Below are 22,549 nucleotides of genomic sequence, written 5' to 3' on the forward strand. Positions count from 1 at the left end.
ACTGGTGCGCAATTAAATAAATGCACAATCCATAACGTATATATCACTCTAAACTGCAATGAACTCTGGGCTAGAAACAATCTCATAATGTTTCCCCATAACCAGGCAATCAAACTTTAATAAAGTAATATTACTTCAGTAACAATTCCATGAATGATGCCACAGCAACTTTAAAATGCATTGTAAAAGAGAAGTTTCTATTTTAAATGGTAATCAATAGGAGTAAATGAGACCCTGAAGGGCAGAACAAGATTCACTGGAAAAGGAACAAAAATCTCACCTGAGATCCGAAAGAACTGGAATCTGCAAGCATGTTGAAAACAGGCATGGTTAGAGTCAATCTACACTGTCAGATGAACACACTGTACAGACGCTGTCATTAGAGTGTGTGGAACATTTTGTGCTGTGAACTTTTACAATTTGTTTTGTTATGCTGCAGGTACCTGACAGCCGTGTGAGCTAAATTGACATGAGGGGCTGGACTAGCTGGAGTTATGTACCAGGAGCCATTCTCATTGGCTCCCGAGGGAGAGGCTGGGCCTGTGCTTGGAGCGTACACTGCGAACTTTGTCCTGTTGCACTAGTGTACACCTCTAGGGCTAGTAACACACACAGGCATAGACACAGGTATGCGCATATACACACAGAGTGGAAGCTTGTGTACAAAACAACAACGAGGCCAGATTTGACAAACACACACCCTCTGCATGGAGCTTTTCACACTTCCTTCATTTTCAGTTTCTGAAAATTTCCAGTGAAAACATCCTCATTTGTATTTAAGTTGTATTATTGTATTGTGTTCACAAAAATTCTACCGAATTTCTTATTGTTCAGCACTCCCCAAAAAAATCAGCAATTGAGTTTTTTTTTTTTTCAAAACTTTACACACAAATCCAAGAATTGCACACATAAAATGCAAAATGCCTCACATCTCTTGCAAAATTAATCGCTGCATTCAGAATATCACAAACTCATGTCAAAAACAAACATTTGCAAACACCATTGCCATAATATTAATTTATGTTTAGAATTCTATGTTACATAGAGAATTGTGTGTTGTGTTTTGCAAAAATTGTTTTATTGTATGGTAATTCTAATTTAATAAGTGAATGGTTTTGCAGATTTGGTGTGTGTTTCTCGTGTTTGAGTGTCAGGTTTCAGAAATTGTAAGTAAAGATTTGGTGTGTAAGCAGTTGACAACAACCGTAAGAGTGAAAAAATAAACTGTATATACATAAAATATTTTTTAAAAATGAAGAAATATTAAAAATTGGCAGGGTATTACAGTTTTTTCTCTTTTTTTCCATAATAATTTAGTTTTAAAATATGCATTTACATTTTTCAACTTGGAAGTCTAAAATACATGTGAAAAATGAGTCAGGGGTGCCAGAATTTTGAGAGATTGAATCTTGAGAATTTTGAGAATCTACCAAATATATTTGACTTTCCATATCCCAGAAATCTTTTTGTTTATTTATTTTGCATATTTTTGGGAGGTGAAACCTGTAGAATTCTGCATAATGAATTGTATGAATGTATTAAACAAAGCTACACTCTTATTGCTAGCTGAAAGCACAATCAAATTAGCTAATGGGACATGGGATGTGCAGAACTGATGGGAGTTTAGAGAGAGCTTAGCTGTGCATAAAAACGGGAAGGAGGAAATTCTACAGCCCTGACTAATGCCTAGAACAATAAGAGCTGGCACTGTTGGCAGGCACGCACATACATGCATACATACATCATAGGTTCAGGAAGCCAACCGAGCCTGTTTTTCTGTTTGTCATCACACATCACGCTTATCTATGTGGCCTAGGTTGTTATTAGGAATCTCTGCATGTTGACAGCTTTTATTGCCCTGTCTGTTACACTACAGTGTAGGTCAATCATTGGTGTGCAGTGGGGAAAGACACCACATAGTGCTGAAACATGAGCCAGAGGCTCCAGCACAGTTCTGCAAATAAATGCTTCATAATGTGTATGCACAGAAATTGCTAGAAAGATTTTGTTGTGTTGAATGCGGGGCTCACCGGCACTGCTGACACAGACGTCCACCCTACCAAGACACTCCTTATGGGCGCCAGCACCACATTTGGTGCAGCGGTAGCCTTGATAGAAGACTCCTCTGAGAACATGAACAAAAAATAGAATGATGATAGATAAAACGATATATGGATAGATATATGGAACAATAGATAAATAGAATGATGGAACAATAGAAAGTATGACAGCACAATAGATATACAAGCAGGCAGGCGAACGAGTCAACGAGCGAACGAACGATAGATAGATAGATAGATAGATAGATAGATAGATAGATAGATAGATAGATAGATAGATAGATAGATAGATAGATAGATAGATAGATAGATAGATAGATAGATAGATAGACAAGCAGAGAGACAGACAGACAGACAGACAGACAGACAGACAGACAGACAGATAGATAGATAGATAGATAGATAGATAGATAGATAGATAGATAGATAGATAGATAGATAGATAGATAGATAGATAGATAGACAAGCAGAGAGACAGACAGACAGACAGACAGACAGACAGACAGATAGATAGATAGATAGATAGATAGATAGATAGATAGATAGATAGATAGATAGATAGATAGATAGATAGATAGATAGATAGATAGATAGATAGATAGATAGACAAGCAGAGAGACAGACAGACAGACAGACAGACAGACAGACAGACAGACAGACAGACAGATAGATAGATAGATAGATAGATAGATAGATAGATAGATAGATAGATAGATAGATAGATAGATAGATAGATAGATAGATAGATAGATAGATAGATAGATAGATAGATAGACAAGCAGAGAGACAGACAGACAGACAGATAGATAGATAGATAGATAGATAGATAGATAGATAGATAGATAGATAGATAGATAGATAGATAGATAGATAGATAGATAGATAGATAGATAGATAGATAGATAGATAGATAACACTTTATAATAACGTCCAGTTATAAGTCATTTATAAGTGATTAGTTAATGATTAACTAATCATTTACAAAACATTCATAAGCGATTAATAAGTGATATGCTAACAATTTGTGTATGTTTTGTTAATTCATTTAAAAGTCATTTACAAGTAATTAGCTAATGATGAACTAATCATTTACAAAACATAACTATACATTCACAAATGATTAAGTAATATGCTAACGATTTATAAATCTGTCATAAGTTATCTTTATAAATAGCATCATGAAATAATTAAACACATCCTTAATGGTTAATAGTTACTAGTTAATATATTATTAATCACTTATAGATCATTGAAATGTCAACATTGTACTATTATCTCAATAAACATTATAAATCATTTACAAAGCTTTCTGCATCCCCTAATCTAAAGTGTAAACTAATCATCAGTTGTAAATGTTTTACAAACTTTATGGTTTCCAGTCGTGTGTGCGTAAATATATATATATATATTCACAAACAACCTGTAACCTGGAAGGTTTGTAAAACATTTACAACTGATGATTAGTTTACACTTTAGATTAGGGGATGCAGAAAGCTTTGTAAATGATTTATAATGTTTATTGAGATAATAGTACAATGTTGACATTTCAATGATCTATAAGTGATTAATAATATATTAACTATTAACCATTAAGGATCTGTTTGATTATTTCATGATGCTATATTTAAAGATAACTTATGACAGATTTATAAATTGTTAGCATATACTTAATCATTTGTGAATGTATAGTTATGTTTTGTAAATGATTAGTTCATCATCTAATCACTTGTAAATGATTCAAAACTTATTCTACAAAACATAGATAAAAATATTAACATATCAATTATTAATCATCTATGAATGCATAGTCATGTTTTGTAAATGATTAGTTCATCATTAGCTAATTACTTGTAAATGACTTTTAAATGAATTAACAAAACATACACAAATTGTTAGCATATCACTTATTAATTGCTTATGAATGTTTTGTAAACGATTAGGTAATCATTAACTAATCACTTATAAATTACTTATAACTGGACGTTATTATAAAGTGTTACCGATAGATAGATAGATAGATAGGTCCATCATCTGCCAATTCATCAATTCTGAAATCACTGAAGTGATGATGATACATTCACTTGATTTACTACTGTCACTTTATTTCCCTTTTCTCACTTTCTCTAGGTGCAATATAGATCTCATTAAGGTGCATTGTGGGTAGACTGTGTCATTGCATAAAGCCTCTACAGTGAGCTCACCTCAACAGCATTTTACACGAGCTGCAGGATGTGTTTGTCTCAAAGGTGTGCATGCGGAACTCATGGAAATTACTTTTCCCGCTCTCTGGACAGATGTTCGATCTGTTGAGAGAAAGAGAGAGAGAGGAAGTGGGTGTTAAAAACAAGTCTGAAGACCTTTTTGCATAACTGCAACTCACGAACACAGAACTGCTCGTTTCCATCTGTCATCTGATCCAATCAGCTGTGATTTTCTCTTAAGACACATAAGGGTAACATTGTCTACGTATGTAACCCTCGTTCCCTGAAGGAGGGAACAGAGACGTCACGTCCCAATTCGTCGGTCACCGACGTGACTCAGAGTGACCGACTGATAGGGAACTAAATATTTGCATTTTCTGGAAAAAAAAATTCAGACGACCAAGTAAAACACAATACCACGATACTTATGAATCCCCGAATGTACAGCACATACTATAAATATTTCAATTGGATATTCTAAATAATGATTTGTTTTATTATATTATGCAGTAATGCAGTTCTTGATTTTGAAATAAAATTATTTATAAATTGTTACTAAAGACAAGTTCATTTTAAATAGACTCAAGGATCACGTGATGACACTGAGGACTGGAGTAATGGCTGCTGAAAAACATCACAGAAATAAATTACATTTTAAATGAATTCAAAATAGAAAGCAATAATGATTCTGCTTTAGTGTGCACTACTAATTACAGCATGAGCAGGGAGTAATGATGTCGTCTATAGCACTATTACTTTTCATAGTCCCAGTCCCTCTACCCCCTGTGTTTCTCTCGATCCATCTCGAATAACCCTTGAGTGGCGAGGGCCCTCATAATAAAGGCCTTAACAAATGACAGACAGGTAACATAGCTGTGTGTGCGTGCTGATGTCATGTCATTAACACTCATAGTATGTAACAGCACTGATATCCAATCAGCTTTCAGCTGCAGACTGATCTGATGACACATGACAGAGAGAAAGAGAGCACTGACTCACCACTGTTCTCCAGAATTAATGAGCTCTTCAGATAAATCTGTTAAAAACATGTTATCTAATTAATCAGAGCCCTGTCTCCTGTCTTTGGTGCATTACACTTTTTTTTTCTCCTGTCTTATTCTGAGCATTTTTTATTTTTTTTTGTGGATGTGCCCTTTTTGGATATGCATGACATCTGAAATTTGGTAGAGGACTTGTCTGATAGTTTATTGCGTTTTTCATCTGCATTTTACTGATTGTTGCTGTAATAAGCCAGGAATTATAAATATATTTTCTCTCTCTCTTTCTCTCATAGTTACGCTCTGGGATCACTTATTGCCTTAGTATTTCATAATACAAAGATTTACTTGAATCTGACTCTCCTAAGAATAGTAAATGGAATAAAATTAAAGCGAAGGAAGATAAAAAGCCTCTGGATGTGTATAAATGAAAAGAGAAAGATCACAGAAAACATGATTGTTTTACACTTTTTTTGATGTACCATGTAGAAATAATATATTCTAATGTGCAATATCAGAAACTACCCAAGTTTAAATATCAAAAAAGAATCTTTATTTTATTTAATATTCTTTATTTTCAGTTAACGTCGAAATCTTAAAAGTACAGTACTTTAAAACTCACTCTCATGTTGTTCCAAACCCATCCAAATTTAGTCACTCTTTTTGACACAATTACAATAAATAAAGCTTTAAAAAGAATGAAAGCACCATAAAATTAACATAAAAGTGGTCCATATGCTATAAGCTTTAAGTGAGGAGCAAGCAAAAATCTAGAACTATTTAACTGACTCCACTGACTCTCCTGATCTATATCCATTCTTTTTAAAATGACTCAGTTGACACACAGTTTACAAAACTGAATGATTTGTTCAGAAAGTAAAACTTAATGAATCAATGATCCAGTCCCAGTGATTCTTGAGTTCTCAAAGCAAAGATTATCAATGAATAACTTTTTTAGATTGAAATTGGCATCCGTTTGTCACACAAACAATCATATAGTTTTATGAGACTTGTAATATAGTGTACGAGTCATATAGTCCATATAGTCCTTTTATTATTATTCTTTTCCAGTGCAATATTTTCTGTCCCTATTCATTTTAACTGCAAGAGGAAACACAGTCATTCTTTATTTGTGTTCCACAGAAGGAAGAAAGTCATGCAAGACATGCGGGTCGGTAAATAACTGAATTTAGTGAGCTATTCCTGTAAAGATCAGAGAGAGGGTGAAAATGGTCATATAACACTAAATTACGACAAGTTTCGGTGCAAGAGACATAATAAGTGGACTTCGAGGATAAAATATCTGCTGGAAAAGCACAGAATATATCCTCTTTAAAACAACCACACTAACTAAAACAAAAAGATTTGGTATACACTAGTCTATCTGCAAAACTGAACCAACCACTCTGATGGAATGAAAGCCTCACATTATGTTTTATAAGGTACACCGCAGCAAAAATGCTTGGCTCAGCAAGTCTGTCCTCATTACTGAGTTTGTTCTGTAGTAAAAATAAACACTAATGGTGTTTTACGCTTGAATCAGGGCCAGGACATACTGTCATAGCTAAATCACGCTTTTGTGTCTGTTGTCAAGATAACAAACCTGAAAAACAGGACAGTACGGTGCAGACCTGCAGAGACAACAAAACACTCACAATGCCATGCCAAACTGCTCCAGCCATTTCTTCTTCAGCTCCTTGGTTTTAAAGAAGAACTCGAAGCCGTTCTGACCCTGATTGTGTGTGAGGTAGAATCCGTGGCACCACTGGAAGAAAGAGAGAAAGCAAGAACATCAATGTTATAAATGCAAAAAACACACAGATGCACACATAAAGCAAAGACAAACACCGTCTTAAAGCCGTTTGATTCGAAACATCAAAGATGCTCCAACAAGTCTGAGACTACAAAGCCCTAGACCACATGATGGTGCGAGGGGGTCACTGTTGTTTATGCAAGACTGACGAAATGCTATTATCAAATCTAGCAGGGTCATCCTGTAATCGTCTGTTAGCACTGTGTTGACGTTTACATCATATTGCAGCTGATGTAGATATTGACTGCACTGAACAAATGAATCAGATTTCATCATTTGCAAGATCTGACAGTGTGGACAGTCAGATTTGAAAAACAAACATCTTTTTTGTGTGCAATGTGAATAAAGGCATAGAGAATGCAAGACAATAAGCAGTTATGCATCTGGACTCTAAGCCTGTCTGTCTGAAATAATATTAAAGCCTCTATGGCCTGGCATTAACATGTGAATATTATGTACACTACCATTCAAAGTCTAAGCTCCCTTTTTCATATTTTTGAAAATTATGCACACCAAGGCTATTTATTTGATATAAAGTAATATTGGAAAATATTATTAACATTTAAAATACCTGTTTTCTATTTTAATACATTGTAAAATGTAATTTATTCCTGTGATGACAAATCAGATTTTTCAGCATCATTACTCCAGTCTTCAGTGTCACAAGATCCTTCAAAAATCATTTTAATATGCTGATACTAATATAATAATTCTTATTAGCATATTAATTCTTATTATACATGTTAAAACTGTTTTTCTGCTTAATATTTTTTAAGATATTTTGATGAATAGAGCTCTCAAAAGAACAGCATTTCAAAAAAAACTTTTTAGTGTCACATCTGATCAATTTAATGCATCCTTGCTGACTGTAAGTATTAATGACTTACAAAAATAAATAAATGAATGAAAAATTAAGAGAAATATTCCAACCTAAAAAATAATAATAAATAAATAGATAGATAGCGTGAGCGGATCACAAGTCAGAATTGTAAGTTCATATCGCACAATTCTGACTTTATTTCTCAAAATTGTGATTTATATCACGCAATTCTGAGTTTATATCATGCAATACCGACTTTATAACTTGCAATTGCGAATTTACATCATGCAAGATGTAAACTCGCAATTGCGAGAAAAAAGTATTTTTTGAATTGTGAGATAAAAAGTCGCAATTAACTTTTACCTGCAATTTTTTTCACTCATTATTATTATTATTATTATTAGCCAGGACTCTGATGAACAAAAACACCTTCCCTCAACAAATCAGAAAATTTGAGGCATCATCACAAAAGTACCCTAGAGGAACTCTAGTGTTTACCAGCATAATTTCTCTTTCTTGCATGAACTCTCTCTGTCTTGTACATGTAATATTTACAGCATTATCTAACGAATAATCATCCTGGCACAACAGCACGTAATGTAATATAACAAACGACATCATGTTTTCTAATTTAGCTGTGTCTGGTGTCGGCTGCGTTCGTTAGCAGTCGCTAGACAGTTTTTAATAGGAAACACCATCTGTGCGAATGAAAGCTGCTCTACTGCAGTAACTGATTATGGCACGACAGCATAACAGCACATTTGCTGCCCTCGGCTTTGGTGTAGCGAACTTTGGTGGCAATTAGGAGACCGGCTGCGCACCTTTCGGTTTTCTCTGTCTGAGGTCGGGTTGTTGGTGATCTTGAAGGAGTGGAGGTCAATCACCTCCTTCATCTCGTAGTTATCTCCTCGTCGTTTGCATACGATCACGGCAGCGTCGAACAGAAAGATGTGCCTACAACAGAAATACGGCACAGATCAAACGAGAAGGAGAAAATACAAGAGGAGCGCTTGAGGGTGACACCTTCATAACCCTTAGGCCTTAGTAAAGACCTGCGGAATTTCAGGCTGAGCAGTATTCCACACTTTAATCATCTCACCTGTCTTGTTTGGCTCGTTTGTCGACTGAAGCTACTCGCACTTCGCTGTCACCTTTTGGTCTCCCATAGTTACGGAGAGACTGATTCTGCAGAACATAAAAATGGTGCATATTCAATGCAGACATGCTTGTACGCTACTAGCGGTCAATGCTCTTAAGTTAGACTAAAGTTCCACAAAACTGTTCAAAGCTTCATACTGTATCTGCTTAACTACTTCGAGCAGTGTTGGAGAAAAAACTAACTAAAAGTAGGCATGCAAATCAGTGCATTTGGCAGTAGTCTGACACTGTCTTGGATGTTTTTAAAATAGTTCAGCTTTTCTAGGAACATACAGTAACAGTAGCATTTTTTTCAGCAAGTGTAGCATAAAAAGGAACACGGTCTTTTAAAAAAACGAGCTGAAGAAATAATAAAATACACTTTCCTAAAAACATCTCTCTCTAGTTGCACTGCGAAGTGTGATTCATGTTAGTAAACCGAATGGTTAATTATTCACTAATTTATTTTAATGATCTAAACAATGTTTTGTTTGTAGTAAAATATGTATTTTGTTAAATACTAAAATATTTTAACAAATTTTTTTTTTTGTGTTGTTTTATTAGATATATTGTATATAGCACAATATAGTTTCTATATATAGTCTTTTACATTTATTTTCAATTAATTGATTTTTATAAATAAATATACAAATGTATAATTGTATATATATATATATATATATATATATATATATATATATATATATTGTATTTATTAATAAATAATCATTTATAATTAATAATAAAATACAGCATATCATAATGATATATCAAAAATCATTATTACAAGTTATATATAATTAATAATTTTATATGATAATAATAAATCAATAAACTGTAAATAAATACATTTTAAACAATTTATGTGTAATTCTAAAGAATCTGGAAAATGTCACAGTGTGACACATTTTCTTTTTTAAACAGATTACAATTTTATGTTCTTAAAATCAATCCTTGATAAAAACAGAATCTGAATGGAATTTGTGAAAGGTTATTTATTAATTTAATTAAATTAAATTTTTTTAAAGGGCGTAATGAAACAATTTAAGGCTCAAAACTACTCCAGTGCAATAGGGGATCTTCATCTGAAAAAAAAAAAACTGTATTGGGTGTAAATAATCTGGTTGCAGCGGATATTGAGGTGGAAAATTAGTTTTTTCCGGTTATAATGTAGCTGTACTGTTTTAAAAGTGTAGTCTTTACAGTAGCTTCTCCAAAACTGCTTTTTAATTAGTAGTCTATACAAAACATGATTTTGCTCACAAGGTTTTCTATAGATTTCTGGTACTGGTCGATGTCTCGTAGAGTCTCGATGTCTCTCTTCACCTCGTTGACATACTGAGCCAGATCCTATAGAGATGGAAAACAAACACAACACCATAACATTCAACACGCTGAGACTTTGACCTGAGGACACACAAGGAAGTCTTTCTAGTTGTGCACTAAAAATAACAATCCTTCCTCTCTAGCTTCCTTATTGACAATCTTGACCCATGTGATGTTTTAAAGGGACTCATTTCCGTCTAAAAATGTAAAATAAGATTTAGTGTCTGAAAAGCGAGGCTTATTTGATAAATCTCATTCTGAACACTGTGCCTGCCGTTCCCGTGACAGAAGTGTAGTGACTCATTCATCATCGTGTATCTAGAATAATCAGAGAGTGGGGGGCTGGATCGCCCACCGCGAGGATCTTTAAAGGGGAGCACTTGAGGAGGTTAACCGTGTTAGCCCGATACCCCAATCAATGCTAAGTGGCTAATTTATCCAAATGAAATCATCACAGCCCTCGGTGCAATCTGCACAATCTTCTCAGCTTGATTTGCCTCAATTAGCGGACGGTTACCTGTCAAGATGCATTCGGCACCATCTTGATCATGTCTGAGTCAAGAGGGCCACATTGATTTTCAACGAAAGCTTTTCTTACGATAAAGTTCATGCATGCACATCCCAAAAAAGCTAAAAGAGAAAGAAATGCGTCACTGTTGTAATTTCAAATTAAACAAGGCCTCTAATATTAATCAAGATTAGTGATTAAAAGGCCTGTGATGACCTGTGATTGCAGGAATTAAAAAATATATATATACATATATATATATATTTTTTTTTTTAACATGTCTTTTTTTATTTTTGCACTGAGATGTAAAAAAATATAAGATTAAAAATAATTGAAACATTATATGTATATATAATTTTTACATTATTTTCAAGTTAAAAATAATTTATTTATATATATATGATATTGATAATATTGATTGATTTTTTTTTTTTTCAGTTCTATCTTCTTGTTTTCTTTTAAAAAAAACTAGTTTTCTTTCTTTTCTATTCTACTTGTTTTCTTTCGTTTAAAAAAAAAAAAAGACTTGCTACGTTTGCTGCGTTAGGCTAACCAAGACTTTTCATAGCGCTTGCATATTGTTGCTCTTTTGTTGGTTTTGATTGCTTCTATTGTCCTCATTTGTAAGTCGCTTTGGATAAAAGCGTCTGCTAAATGACTAAATGTGAATGTGTATATATATATATATATATATATATATATATATATATATATATATATATATATATATATATACGTATATATGCGTATAAGTATATGTGTGTATGTGTGTGTGTGTGTGTGTGAGTGTTTGCCATTGAATACATTTTATTATAATATAGTTGCATATAATGCAACATTTACTTTTGTCCCATGGCCCTCAATGAAGTTTGATTTTTGGTCCTGCAATTTAAAAATTTGGACAACTCTGGTATAAATTATGCAATGATCGCGAGCTAAATGTGTGTATGAGAGCAGATAACAAGGCCTAGGTGTCAGACAAAGACTGTAAAAGGCCCAATGTGTCATTTTATGGTTTATATGAGTGCTAATACTGGTCCAGACTTCTTAATGGGCCGCTACCCAGAAGTCCCTGCAACAGACAGCTTATGAAAGGACATTCAAATGCTCAACCAGAGCTGGGTAGATTACTTACAAATTGTAATCCGTTACTGATTCCAGATTACATGACAAAAATTGTAGTCAGTAACGTAATCCATTACATTCCACATTTTAGGTAATATAATCAGATTACTTTTGGATTACTTTTAGATTACTTTTGATTTAACTTGTTTATCACAATGACTTTAAATAGCATTATCTTGTACCATAATGATGTAAAAAATGCAAAGAGTAAGAAAACTTGTTCCATTCATTGTAATTTACAACATGATCGTGCATTAAACATTATATTAGATCAAGGTTTCTCAAACAGGGTTTGTAAAGGAACTGCAGGGGGTTGTGAGTTTAATGAAAAGCTGACAATTAATTAAATCATAAAAAATTTAAATGAAAATAAATCATTTTAAAGCAAACTCCATTTCGAGGAAAGTCTCTTCACTCGGCGGCGATATTTGCAACGCTTCCGAGCAGCTCGTACAAAACCCATCTTAATGAATGGGGGAATATATAATATATAATATGTATATAATCGGTAGGCTATTTTAGAAAGGAACATTTAAAAGATGGAAAAAGAGAAATTAGGGAGAATCAATGAATGATGAATAATTTATTGCTGTTGTGTGAATTATATGTAATCATGTAATCCATAAAAAAGTAACTCTACTCTGATTACAAGTATTTTAAAATGTAACTTACTCTAATTACAAGTACTTAATTTTTGGAATCTGATTACGTAATCCAGATTACATGTAATCAGTTACTACCCAGCTCTGTGCTCAACTCACCTTCATGGCGTCCAGCGCTTCCCGTAAATTACTCTTGTCTGTGGCATCATGGGTGTGCTTCACCAGTTCCTGTCAGGAGGAAAGCGGGATATGAGTTTTTACGGGCCGTGTCTCAGTGTCTTATTATCACCAGATGATGATGAACGCTGCAGACAGTCTGATGTACAGGAGCGAAGCCATGCCGGAGGACATCTGTCACTCTCGCACACTCTCATAACTCCTACTCATCACCGCGCAGATTGTTTACCAACAATACAGAGAGAACATTTAGATAGCAGTCATCTGAAATGTAATGTAACACTCTTGTTTTAAATGAAGTTAACACAAGTAATTGTGTTATATTAGAGTGATCATTTGACTTTTCCTAATTCAGTGACACAGAATGGGACTTTACAAAATGATTGATTATTTGATTATTATTAAATTATATTCATTTATTTTGTCTTAATTTTTTAGAATTGATTAGAAAACAAAAATAACTTATTGTCCTTTTATCCACTTGCATATTTGCTACATGAGCAGTACATAAACCTATCGCATAAATTATTCCTCTGAAACACACCTATTATAAATAAAATTGCAATTTCAGTTGAGTAAAGTAAAATAAATTAATAAACGTACTAACCAAGGAATTGAACCCAGGAGGAAATGTTTTTTATGGGATTTCCAATATTTAATATTAGCTGAGCAGGATGGTGCATTAATAAAGTGTTGATTTTTACTTCACAGGTTATACTGAGAGAATTGTATTTGATTTCACATGTGTATTCATAAATCCCTGCTCCGAAAAACAGGAGGTGGCTCTGATTCAAAGAGTAAGCCAAAAATAATAAAATAAACAAGGTGATTATGTGGCATGCATTACAATACAATGATAATACAAACATACACAGCATGGCATGTCTTTCTATCTTACTTTCTCTTTTGGACACACACACACACACACACAGACCCAAGCTGAAATAATATCCCAACCTACATCGCAGGTTCAAGAATTGAAATGAGAAGTAAAAGGTTTTTGTGAGGTTGAAATTGCCTTCCTGCTCCAGGATGAAGTAAACAAGACATCTGGGCCAGTCTGTAGGATAAGGGAGGGTGCTATGAATGTCCTTTACTCAGGTCTGATAAATGGCTTCCTTTTGGCCTAAGAGATATATTGCCATCCAGCACAAGCCAAATCCCCTGCGTCAGTCAAGCTGAACCTGCGCATTATTATCAGCAGAAAGACGGACATCACCTTATTTTTCATTCTCACTTCCTTCTGCCCTCACACAGCGAGCGAGAGAGAGAGAGAGAGAGAGAGAGAGAGACAGAAAGGAGGTATGACATAAACACAGAGATTACTGCAGAAATAAAATGCAGCCAATCTCTCATCCAAACGTTTGCAGAATTCCAGGAGAATATGGTTCCAATGTGATTTCACAGGTCTGCATCACAGTATTGTATTGTCTGGTCCACTTTGCACCTTTTTAACTACTCTAATAAATACCCAACTGTTCAAATTCTTCTCAAAAATGGTCACTTTGTTGCTATCAGTGTGAACAACTCCAAAAATATTACCACTTTAAACTGATATTTACTGGCTTAGTCAGAATATTTTCTTAAAAGCATAACTTTTTACATCCTGATTTATAACCATTACTTTTACCATTACAGTAAAAATATAATTCTCAAAATCTGGACATACACTATCATTCAAAAGTCAGTAAAAATGTACATTTCAGTAAAAAAAAAAAAAAACAATACTTTTGGAAGAAGTCTTATGCTCACCGAGGCATTTATTTGATCAAAAATACAGCAAAACAGTAATGTGAATATCATTACGATTTAAAATAGCTATTTAATATGTGATGACAAAGATGAATTTTCTGCAGCCATTACTCCACTCTTCAGTGTCACATGATTCATGGTTATTATCGTAACCTATAACTAATACTTAAACTATTAAAAACACTGTTGTTGAAAATTGAACTTAAATAAAATTGAATATAAATATTCAAAACTTTAATTTTAAGTTGAGGCACTAAAATTCCTAACTGGAAATAACTAAAAAACTAAAGCTGAAATAAAAATAAATTCAACCTATAAAGTAGTATTTTTGGGAAAACAAAAACTAATAAAATTACAAAAGCTCATAACAAAATTACTAATCACTAAAATGTGAAATGAAAAAAGCAATAATAATTTAAACCCATTTTAAAATATATATATAAAAAACTATAATATAAATGATACTAAAGTAACACTAAATCCTTCAGAAATCCTTCTAATCGGCTGATTTGGTGCTAAAGGAAACATGTCTTATTATTATCAGTGTTGCCAACAGTTATGCTGCTTCACAGTTTTTTGTGGAAACTATTTTACATTTTTTCAATGTTGATGAATAGAAAGTTCAAAGAACGGCATTTATTTAAAATAGCAATCTAAACGTTGAATAAAAGTATTGATTTCTTACACCCCATAAGTAAATAAATAAATACATTTAAGAGTAGATACGATTTAATTTAAATATATAAATATTAGAATCTTTCATATTAGATTATTTATGAATTTTGATTATAACTCATTATGTAAAGCTGGCTTGTTCTTTCTCTCACTGGCCAAGGCTTCCTCCAGCAGAGCAAAGAGCAGAGAAAGACAGTCTGTCACACGCTAGCCTGCTCTCCAGAGGGGTAGCAGACAGACAGACGCTCTATCTGCAGCGCCTGCCTCACACACGCACATTCCCCTAAACCCACAGCTGGCCAGATGGGCAGGGAGGTGAACTGAGCAATCGACAGCCTTGCAGGCATGCTAAGTAGACGCATACACACACACACACACAGAAAAGAGCTGAAAGGTTCCTGTAACAGCAGGAGGATCGCGGTGGCTTCAGTCCACACACGCTATGCACATCTCCTTCTCTCTGCTTTTCTATTTCTCACTCGCCTTCGTTCACATTTATTTCTGAATCCCCTCATAGCTGGATCATGCAGTAGACCTAACGTGTGATGGACAGAGACACACTATGAAATATTCATGCCAGTCTGCGTGAGATGTTTGTGGAAAAGGGCCAGACCAAACATACACGACTGGTTAAAGCATGCTGCTTGCTCATTATGTGGATTATACTACCCCTACTGGAGGAATCTGGGACATATTACACTGCCACCTACTGGTAGAATTCATAGATGCAATATGCTGCTTCCCTATGGAATAGTAAAACATAGACTCCACTGCCCCTAGTGTGGAGTCATTTAAAGACAACATGAAAGGAGAACTCGCCCTATTTTTTGTAGTCCATCAGGGCACTTTAATCAGTGTATATTATTATACAGATAATAGATTGATATAGTTAAAATCTAAAAAATCTTAAATAAAATAGATGTTAACTAAAATAATAATTTAAAAAACCAATTGGAAAACTCATTTGCATATTTGCTCAGGTAAAACATGTTTAAAACACAGTAAAATGATTTTAGAAGTACCTGTAGAAGTAGATGATACTTCAGAACTCTCTGCATCGGAACCACCAGAAGATCTCTCAGAGTAAACTTCCCGTTATTGGCTCGTTTGGAACATAACTGAAATTAATAACAAACAAAAACCACATATGTGACTGTGACGTGACTGTTCTGTAAATACATGAAGAGAGTAAAACTAAATAAATATGTAAATAAAATAAAATATTTATTTGAAATAAAATATTCAGGAATGTTCTGCACTGTCCTCAACCACCAGGTGGCACTGTCTAACAGCAAATAAATAGTTTCACTTCAGTTTTAGTAGTGAAACATAAGATCTACTTTCATAAGTTAATTTCATGCTGTACAAAGGGTCAAAATAATCTCACTTCCTCAGTGTCATGTTCTTTAGAAATGTTACATTATTTTTATAATGAGGGAGACAAAATCATGTAACAATATGCAGAGTACATCCAAATCCACAATAAATTGAATACCAAATAAATAGGCTGTATTATTTAAATGACACTTTTTTATTAAAATATTAGATAGTAAATTGTATGTTAGATAATAGTTCTTCTTAACATTTCCAAGTTCTCACAAGAAATATTTGTGCCTTTAATGCTAAAACAAGGTGTCTAATATTCATGGAAAATGCCACTTCTGACCCGAGATGTTTTATGAATATAGTCTGACAATATCATACCTCTAACATCTGCCTGACGTCCTCTCTGTTCTTACAGATGTCATCCAAACACGCAATGGCTGATTCTACTTGACTGCAGTATTTCCCATACAGGACTAATCTATCACACAGGAAAACAGACACATGTGAGAAGGGGAAGGAGCGTTTCATTCTTTTAATAGCTGAAGCGATAAATCAAACACCTTTCTTTGTATTTGATAAAGATCTGAAACAGGTTACTGGCGTTATGCATGAGCACTGAATCCTGGACCTCTCTCAGAAGACTCGTGTGCACCTTCACAAGGTCCTGGTACAATACAGAACATCAAAATATGAGGCGATAAGAACAATGCTAAAATGTGTCCTCCATTATAAGCAGTTTTGACTCACTGGTATATTGATGAACACCTTTTCGATATCCACACTGGACAGTGACTGTCCCAGAGGCTTCATAAAGAACTGTGGGTGGAGAAAATTAAAATTAAGAAATTGCTGTGGGGAAGCTAATGCACACAATAAAGTTATATTGCAATATAATAAATCTTTGTGGACATTTACTTTGTTTTTATCATAGTAACTATAACAGAAATGCTGTATATTCATACTAAGATTTAAAATGAATTATTATTATTATTATTAAATAAATAAACAAATACCAACCAAAAACAACAATAAAGCTGTATTACAATATGTGACTCTGGACCACAAAACCAGTCATAAGGGTAGATTTTTTTAAATTGGGATTTATACATCATCTGAAAGCTTATTTATTCAGCTTTCAGATGATGTATAAATCCCAATTTCGAAAAATGTACCCTTATGGCTGGTTTTGTGGTCCAGGGTCACAATGATGTATGGTTTGTTATGATTGGGCAATATTTGGGCGAGATACAACTATTTGAATATCTGGAATCTGAGGGTGCAAAAAAATCTAATTATTGAGAAAATAGCCTTTAAACTTATCCAAATGATGTTCTTAGCAATGCATATTACTAATAAAAAATGACGTTTTGATATATTTACGGTAGGAAATTTACAAAATATCTTCATGGAACATGATCTTTACTTAATATCCTAATGATTTTTGGCATAAAAGAAAAATCAATAATTTTGACTCATACAATGTATTTTTGTCTATTGCTACAAATATACCCCAGCGACTAAGACATATAAATACTGACTTTTAAGGGTTTTGTGGTCCAGGGTCACATATAATGATTATTTTATCCACTGTGGATATTGACCATGGTTTTATTATAGAAATGCTATTATATAACTAATATAGAAATATTGTATATTCAGACCAAGATTTAAAATAAACATTAATAATAGTAGTTGTGATGATAATGGTGGCTTATAGTAAGTTACTAGCAGGCAACTGTAACAATAAGTGGTATTCTATGGTATTTCTTTAATATTTTTCCAGTAATCATGGGTATCATGGTCAAATATTGTACAGTGAGTTACATCTAAACATGGTAAAAAGATTCATCCATGATTTGACATGTGGTTACTGTGGTTAATGTGGTCTTTATAAACATTATGTGTTATATTACATCTAACAGACACTTGGCAGATGTCATGAACTGCATTAAAGCTATAATATTACAGTAGGTCTGACTGTGCAGTTTTAAAGAGGCCTCACTTTCTCTATGGAGTCCAGCGTCTCTGTGTATTTCTCCTCAGTCTGTTTGATTTCCATCAGACAACAGCTTCTGATGTCCGTCTCGGCCTGTTTCTGTAATTATAGCAGCAAGAGAGTGAAACAGAGAGAACTTTATGCCTTGCAACCCAAAGCATGTTTATATATATATATATATATATATATATAACACATTTCAGTGAACTCACCTGTGGTTGTACCAGCTCAACCTTCATCAGATCTTCATACACCTCTCCTCCCTCATCATCATCATACACACAGTCATAGAGATCTTCCTCATCCTCAACACCATTCTCACTGAGACACACAGACCAACAGCATTTAGAGCTTCTCCAAAGGTTTTAGTTTAGTATATAAATGTACTATCCGACTGCAGTTAGTTTACAGTCAGCAGAAAGAAACAGACGATGGAACAGAAAAAACCCTAAGAAAAGAGCAAGATATGTTTAAATGCTTCAGCATATCCAATATACTGGAGAAAAAAGACCTCTTCTACAAAATTGCTCATGAGGGGTTTTAAAACGATATTGTTTCCCTCTTCTAAATTAAACACACGGTTTTCAGCTACAGCAAAAGCAAGAGCCAAGAGACATTATAGCTGAGTCAGGCCTTAAAATCACTCAGATATGTTCTCCAGATGGGTGTAAAAGAGAACGATAGAGAGACAAACCGTGTTGATTTCTTTTCCTAACCATGTCTGTAGTTCGGTTCTATTACGAAATGCCTTCAAGGAAAAGTCTCTTTCTGACAGGGACAAAATCGTACAGGCACATCACCCTCCAGGGAGAAGCACTCAACAAACACATTTCATATGAACAAACCATCACATGTGGAAAACAACCCTCAGCTAGAGGGCCTCATTCATGTATGGCTAAGAAACAGATGTGATGAGGTCGAGCCAAAATATAGTGACAGCAGCATAATATTAAATCCTCAAGCTTGTCATATGAGGAGAACAGACATTTATGCTGATGCTACTTGTTGGCCTACTCAACGGCCTGTTACTCAGCAGAACCACTTTTATTGCTCACGAAGCAGTGTAGTTATCATTGACTAGATATAGATTGTTAACTAAAAAAATAAGGCTGGAATAAAATTAAATAGAAATAATAGAAAACATTGGTGGTGTAGCAACTGTGTTCTCATATACTGTGTTTCTACACATATAATGACTATCATCTACTAACTGACACGTACTATAGGAGTGGCTTATGTGGCTTGAAATGTAGCGCACTCATAATCGGACACAGGACACAGGCCAAAGGCAAAATCTGACAGTTCACATCTGAGGCTGTTAACTTAACAGCTGTACAGCTGCAATGACCCCTTGGTCTGTCTGTATATATATATATGTATATATGTTATTATATGAAACAGTTACTTCTAGAGTAAATTAGAGTAAATTACATTTGAATATATTTTTAGCAGGGTAGCAGGGTTTAATTCAACTTAAGAATGTCACTTTCTGACATGCAAAATTACATTTAAAGATACAGTATATATAATAAAGAAATAAACTAATAAAAAATAAAAACATTTGTTTATGAGTTAACAAAAAAGTATTTTTTAACACATATATAAGTGAGTGCATCTATAAGTAGGACAGTATGTGTGTGGCACTCATTATCTCATGACTCAACATGTTAACATCAACCTAAGCACTTCTATGTGCTCCAGCCTGAGGCTCTATATCTAACAGAGAGCGTGCAGTGAGCTAAAGGTTAAAACATCAGGAGGAAGAGAAACACCGTAAGCAGAAAAATGACTCACTCTATCAGATCCTCTAGATGGTTATAAATGTCTTCATCCTCAACACTCTCTTCTGTGGGAAACGGCCTAGAATAGAAAGAGAGAGAGGAAGCGAGAGAGATAAAATATGAATTTTCATCTGCGCTCTTAAAATAGTTAGAATTATTCATTTCTTCTTTTTCAAATACCTTATTCCAGTCTGCTGTGCAATGTGTGTATGAGAGAGTTTGGACAGTGTGTCCATAACCTAAGAGAAAAAGATAAGAAAAAATATTTGTTAAGTAAGGGATTGTGTATAATCAGACGGTTAGTATTGTTAACTACACTGCTATTTACTAAATAAATGGACATGAAAAATTGATTAGAGCGGAAAATATATTACATGAGAAGAAAGAGACGACATGAAACAAGATATTCACAGACTGGGTAAATAATAAATTATGCAGTTTAGCGGTCATTGTACAAAATTATCAAACCAACAAATGTCACCATTATCAATCAGAATTAAGCCATGTAAAAATTAACGTTCTCTCTATATAACATAACATAAAATGTCATACGTCAGTAACACGGCCTATTTATTTTCATTATAAAATACCCATCAAGTACTAGAAAATGACATTTGTTTGTGAATGTTAATGATGCAAGATATGATATACAAAGATTTAAACTCATCATCTTTAGTTTTGAAAAAGCAGCACCTCAACATTAGTACCAGCAGAGGTCAGTGTGCATCAATATTTCTTCATCAGCCTTTGACATGGAAAAAGAATTAAATTTACCATGTATGCTCTGTTATCACCAAGAGTGTTCACGCTAATGAGCAACTCTTCATATCATTAAATTCAACACATCACCACCAGACTTCCCAATCAGGTCCTGCACAGGTGTGCATTTAAATGCAAACAGACACAACCCTGGTCAAATAATTATATGCACAATTATAGCACAGTCAAAAATCACCAATTAACTCTAAAACATCAAATCTGTGCCTTTTTAGAATGTATAATTTTCAGCTGTATTCAGATTTCCATATCTATGATGAGCACATGGGTAATTTGAGCATTTGAACTGCGCCCGGGGAAGATGTGTTCAGAAATCAATTGCAATCACACCGGCTTAGCTGAACTCTGCTGTGTGCACGGCAACTGAATTACATTATGAATACAGAGCACAGACTGAGTCAAGCATGGAACCGTCAATCTCTGCACACTACTGACCATTTTGCAGAAAGAAAGAAAGAAAGAAAGAAAGAGATAAGCTCATCTTGTCTTTCTAGATTTTAGTCTTTCAAAGAGATCCGATCCAACGCCTATGACCTTATATGCAACCAGCCTGGCACGTTAAGGGGAAATAACTTATTATAATTCATCTGCTTTGTTGGGGAACCAGTCAGTATGGTCTTTTGGGAACAAATGTGTCAAGTTTGAACCTGAATTTCCTACAAGAAAAACAAATGTAAAAAGGCATTCAATTATGTAATCAGTGTTTTAATGGTTGGACCTTTAAGATTTCCTTTCTTCAGTGGAACACAAAAGCAGAAGTTTAAAGGAAATCAGAAATAAATTGGAAAAATGTTGCATTACATCACTTGCTCTCCATTAATTCCTCTACAGTGAATGGGTGCCGTCAGAATGAGAGTCCATACAGCTCAATAATCCACAAGTAATCCACATAATTCACAAAATCCAGAAGCAACGGTTTAAAGTAAAAATGCCTTAATGATGGATTTGTTTATTACAAACACAAAACATAAATTGATGGACTGGAGTCTTGTGGATTATTGTGATGTTTTATCAGCTGATGGCACCCATTCACTGCAGAGGATTTATTGCATTATAAGTGATGTAATGCTAAATTTCTCCAAATCTGTCTAAACAAGAGAACAAACTGTAAATCTAAATCTTGGATCATCATCTAAATCTTTAACAATGTTCACACTGTTCTTTTGCAATGAAATCTAATGGTGACCAGAGGCTTTCAAGCTCCACAAAATGACAAAAAGTACCACAAAAGTGCAATTAAAGTAGTTCACATGCCTAATACACTACTTTCCAAATCTTCTAAAATGGACTACTTTTATGGTTTTTAATGGTGTTTTCTTGTTATTTGTTTGTTGATTGACAGCCCACATTCAGTGTGCAAAAGAGCTGCACAAACATCCCGTTTAACATTTCTTTTTGTGCTTTACAAGAACAGAAAATCATACAGGTTTGTAACAAGATAATGGTGTTTTTCTTCAAAAAGCAAAAACTCTTCC

General features: G+C 34.0%; 1 protein-coding gene across 1 annotated transcript in view; it reads right to left on the minus strand.

Moving 5' to 3' along the window:
* LOC306865064 (guanine nucleotide exchange factor VAV3-like) overlaps positions 1 to 22,549 on the minus strand; it is a 67,772-nt gene that overhangs the window by 16,407 nt on the left and 28,816 nt on the right. The window contains exons 3-18 of the mRNA XM_079409422.1: positions 20,478 to 20,536; positions 20,311 to 20,376; positions 18,729 to 18,837; positions 18,523 to 18,615; positions 17,268 to 17,336; positions 17,081 to 17,184; positions 16,899 to 16,998; positions 16,217 to 16,312; positions 12,750 to 12,818; positions 10,293 to 10,379; positions 8,992 to 9,077; positions 8,714 to 8,846; positions 6,915 to 7,024; positions 4,262 to 4,363; positions 2,031 to 2,125; positions 281 to 303 (exon numbers count right to left, since the gene is read on the minus strand). Coding sequence (XP_079265548.1) covers positions 281 to 303; positions 2,031 to 2,125; positions 4,262 to 4,363; positions 6,915 to 7,024; positions 8,714 to 8,846; positions 8,992 to 9,077; positions 10,293 to 10,379; positions 12,750 to 12,818; positions 16,217 to 16,312; positions 16,899 to 16,998; positions 17,081 to 17,184; positions 17,268 to 17,336; positions 18,523 to 18,615; positions 18,729 to 18,837; positions 20,311 to 20,376; positions 20,478 to 20,536 — 1,401 coding nt within the window. The remainder of the gene's footprint in view (positions 1 to 280; positions 304 to 2,030; positions 2,126 to 4,261; positions 4,364 to 6,914; positions 7,025 to 8,713; positions 8,847 to 8,991; positions 9,078 to 10,292; positions 10,380 to 12,749; positions 12,819 to 16,216; positions 16,313 to 16,898; positions 16,999 to 17,080; positions 17,185 to 17,267; positions 17,337 to 18,522; positions 18,616 to 18,728; positions 18,838 to 20,310; positions 20,377 to 20,477; positions 20,537 to 22,549) is intronic.

The sequence above is a fragment of the Barbus barbus genome (genome assembly GCF_936440315.1).
Source record: "Barbus barbus genome assembly, chromosome: 46".
NCBI classification, from domain to species: Eukaryota; Metazoa; Chordata; class Actinopteri; order Cypriniformes; family Cyprinidae; genus Barbus; species Barbus barbus.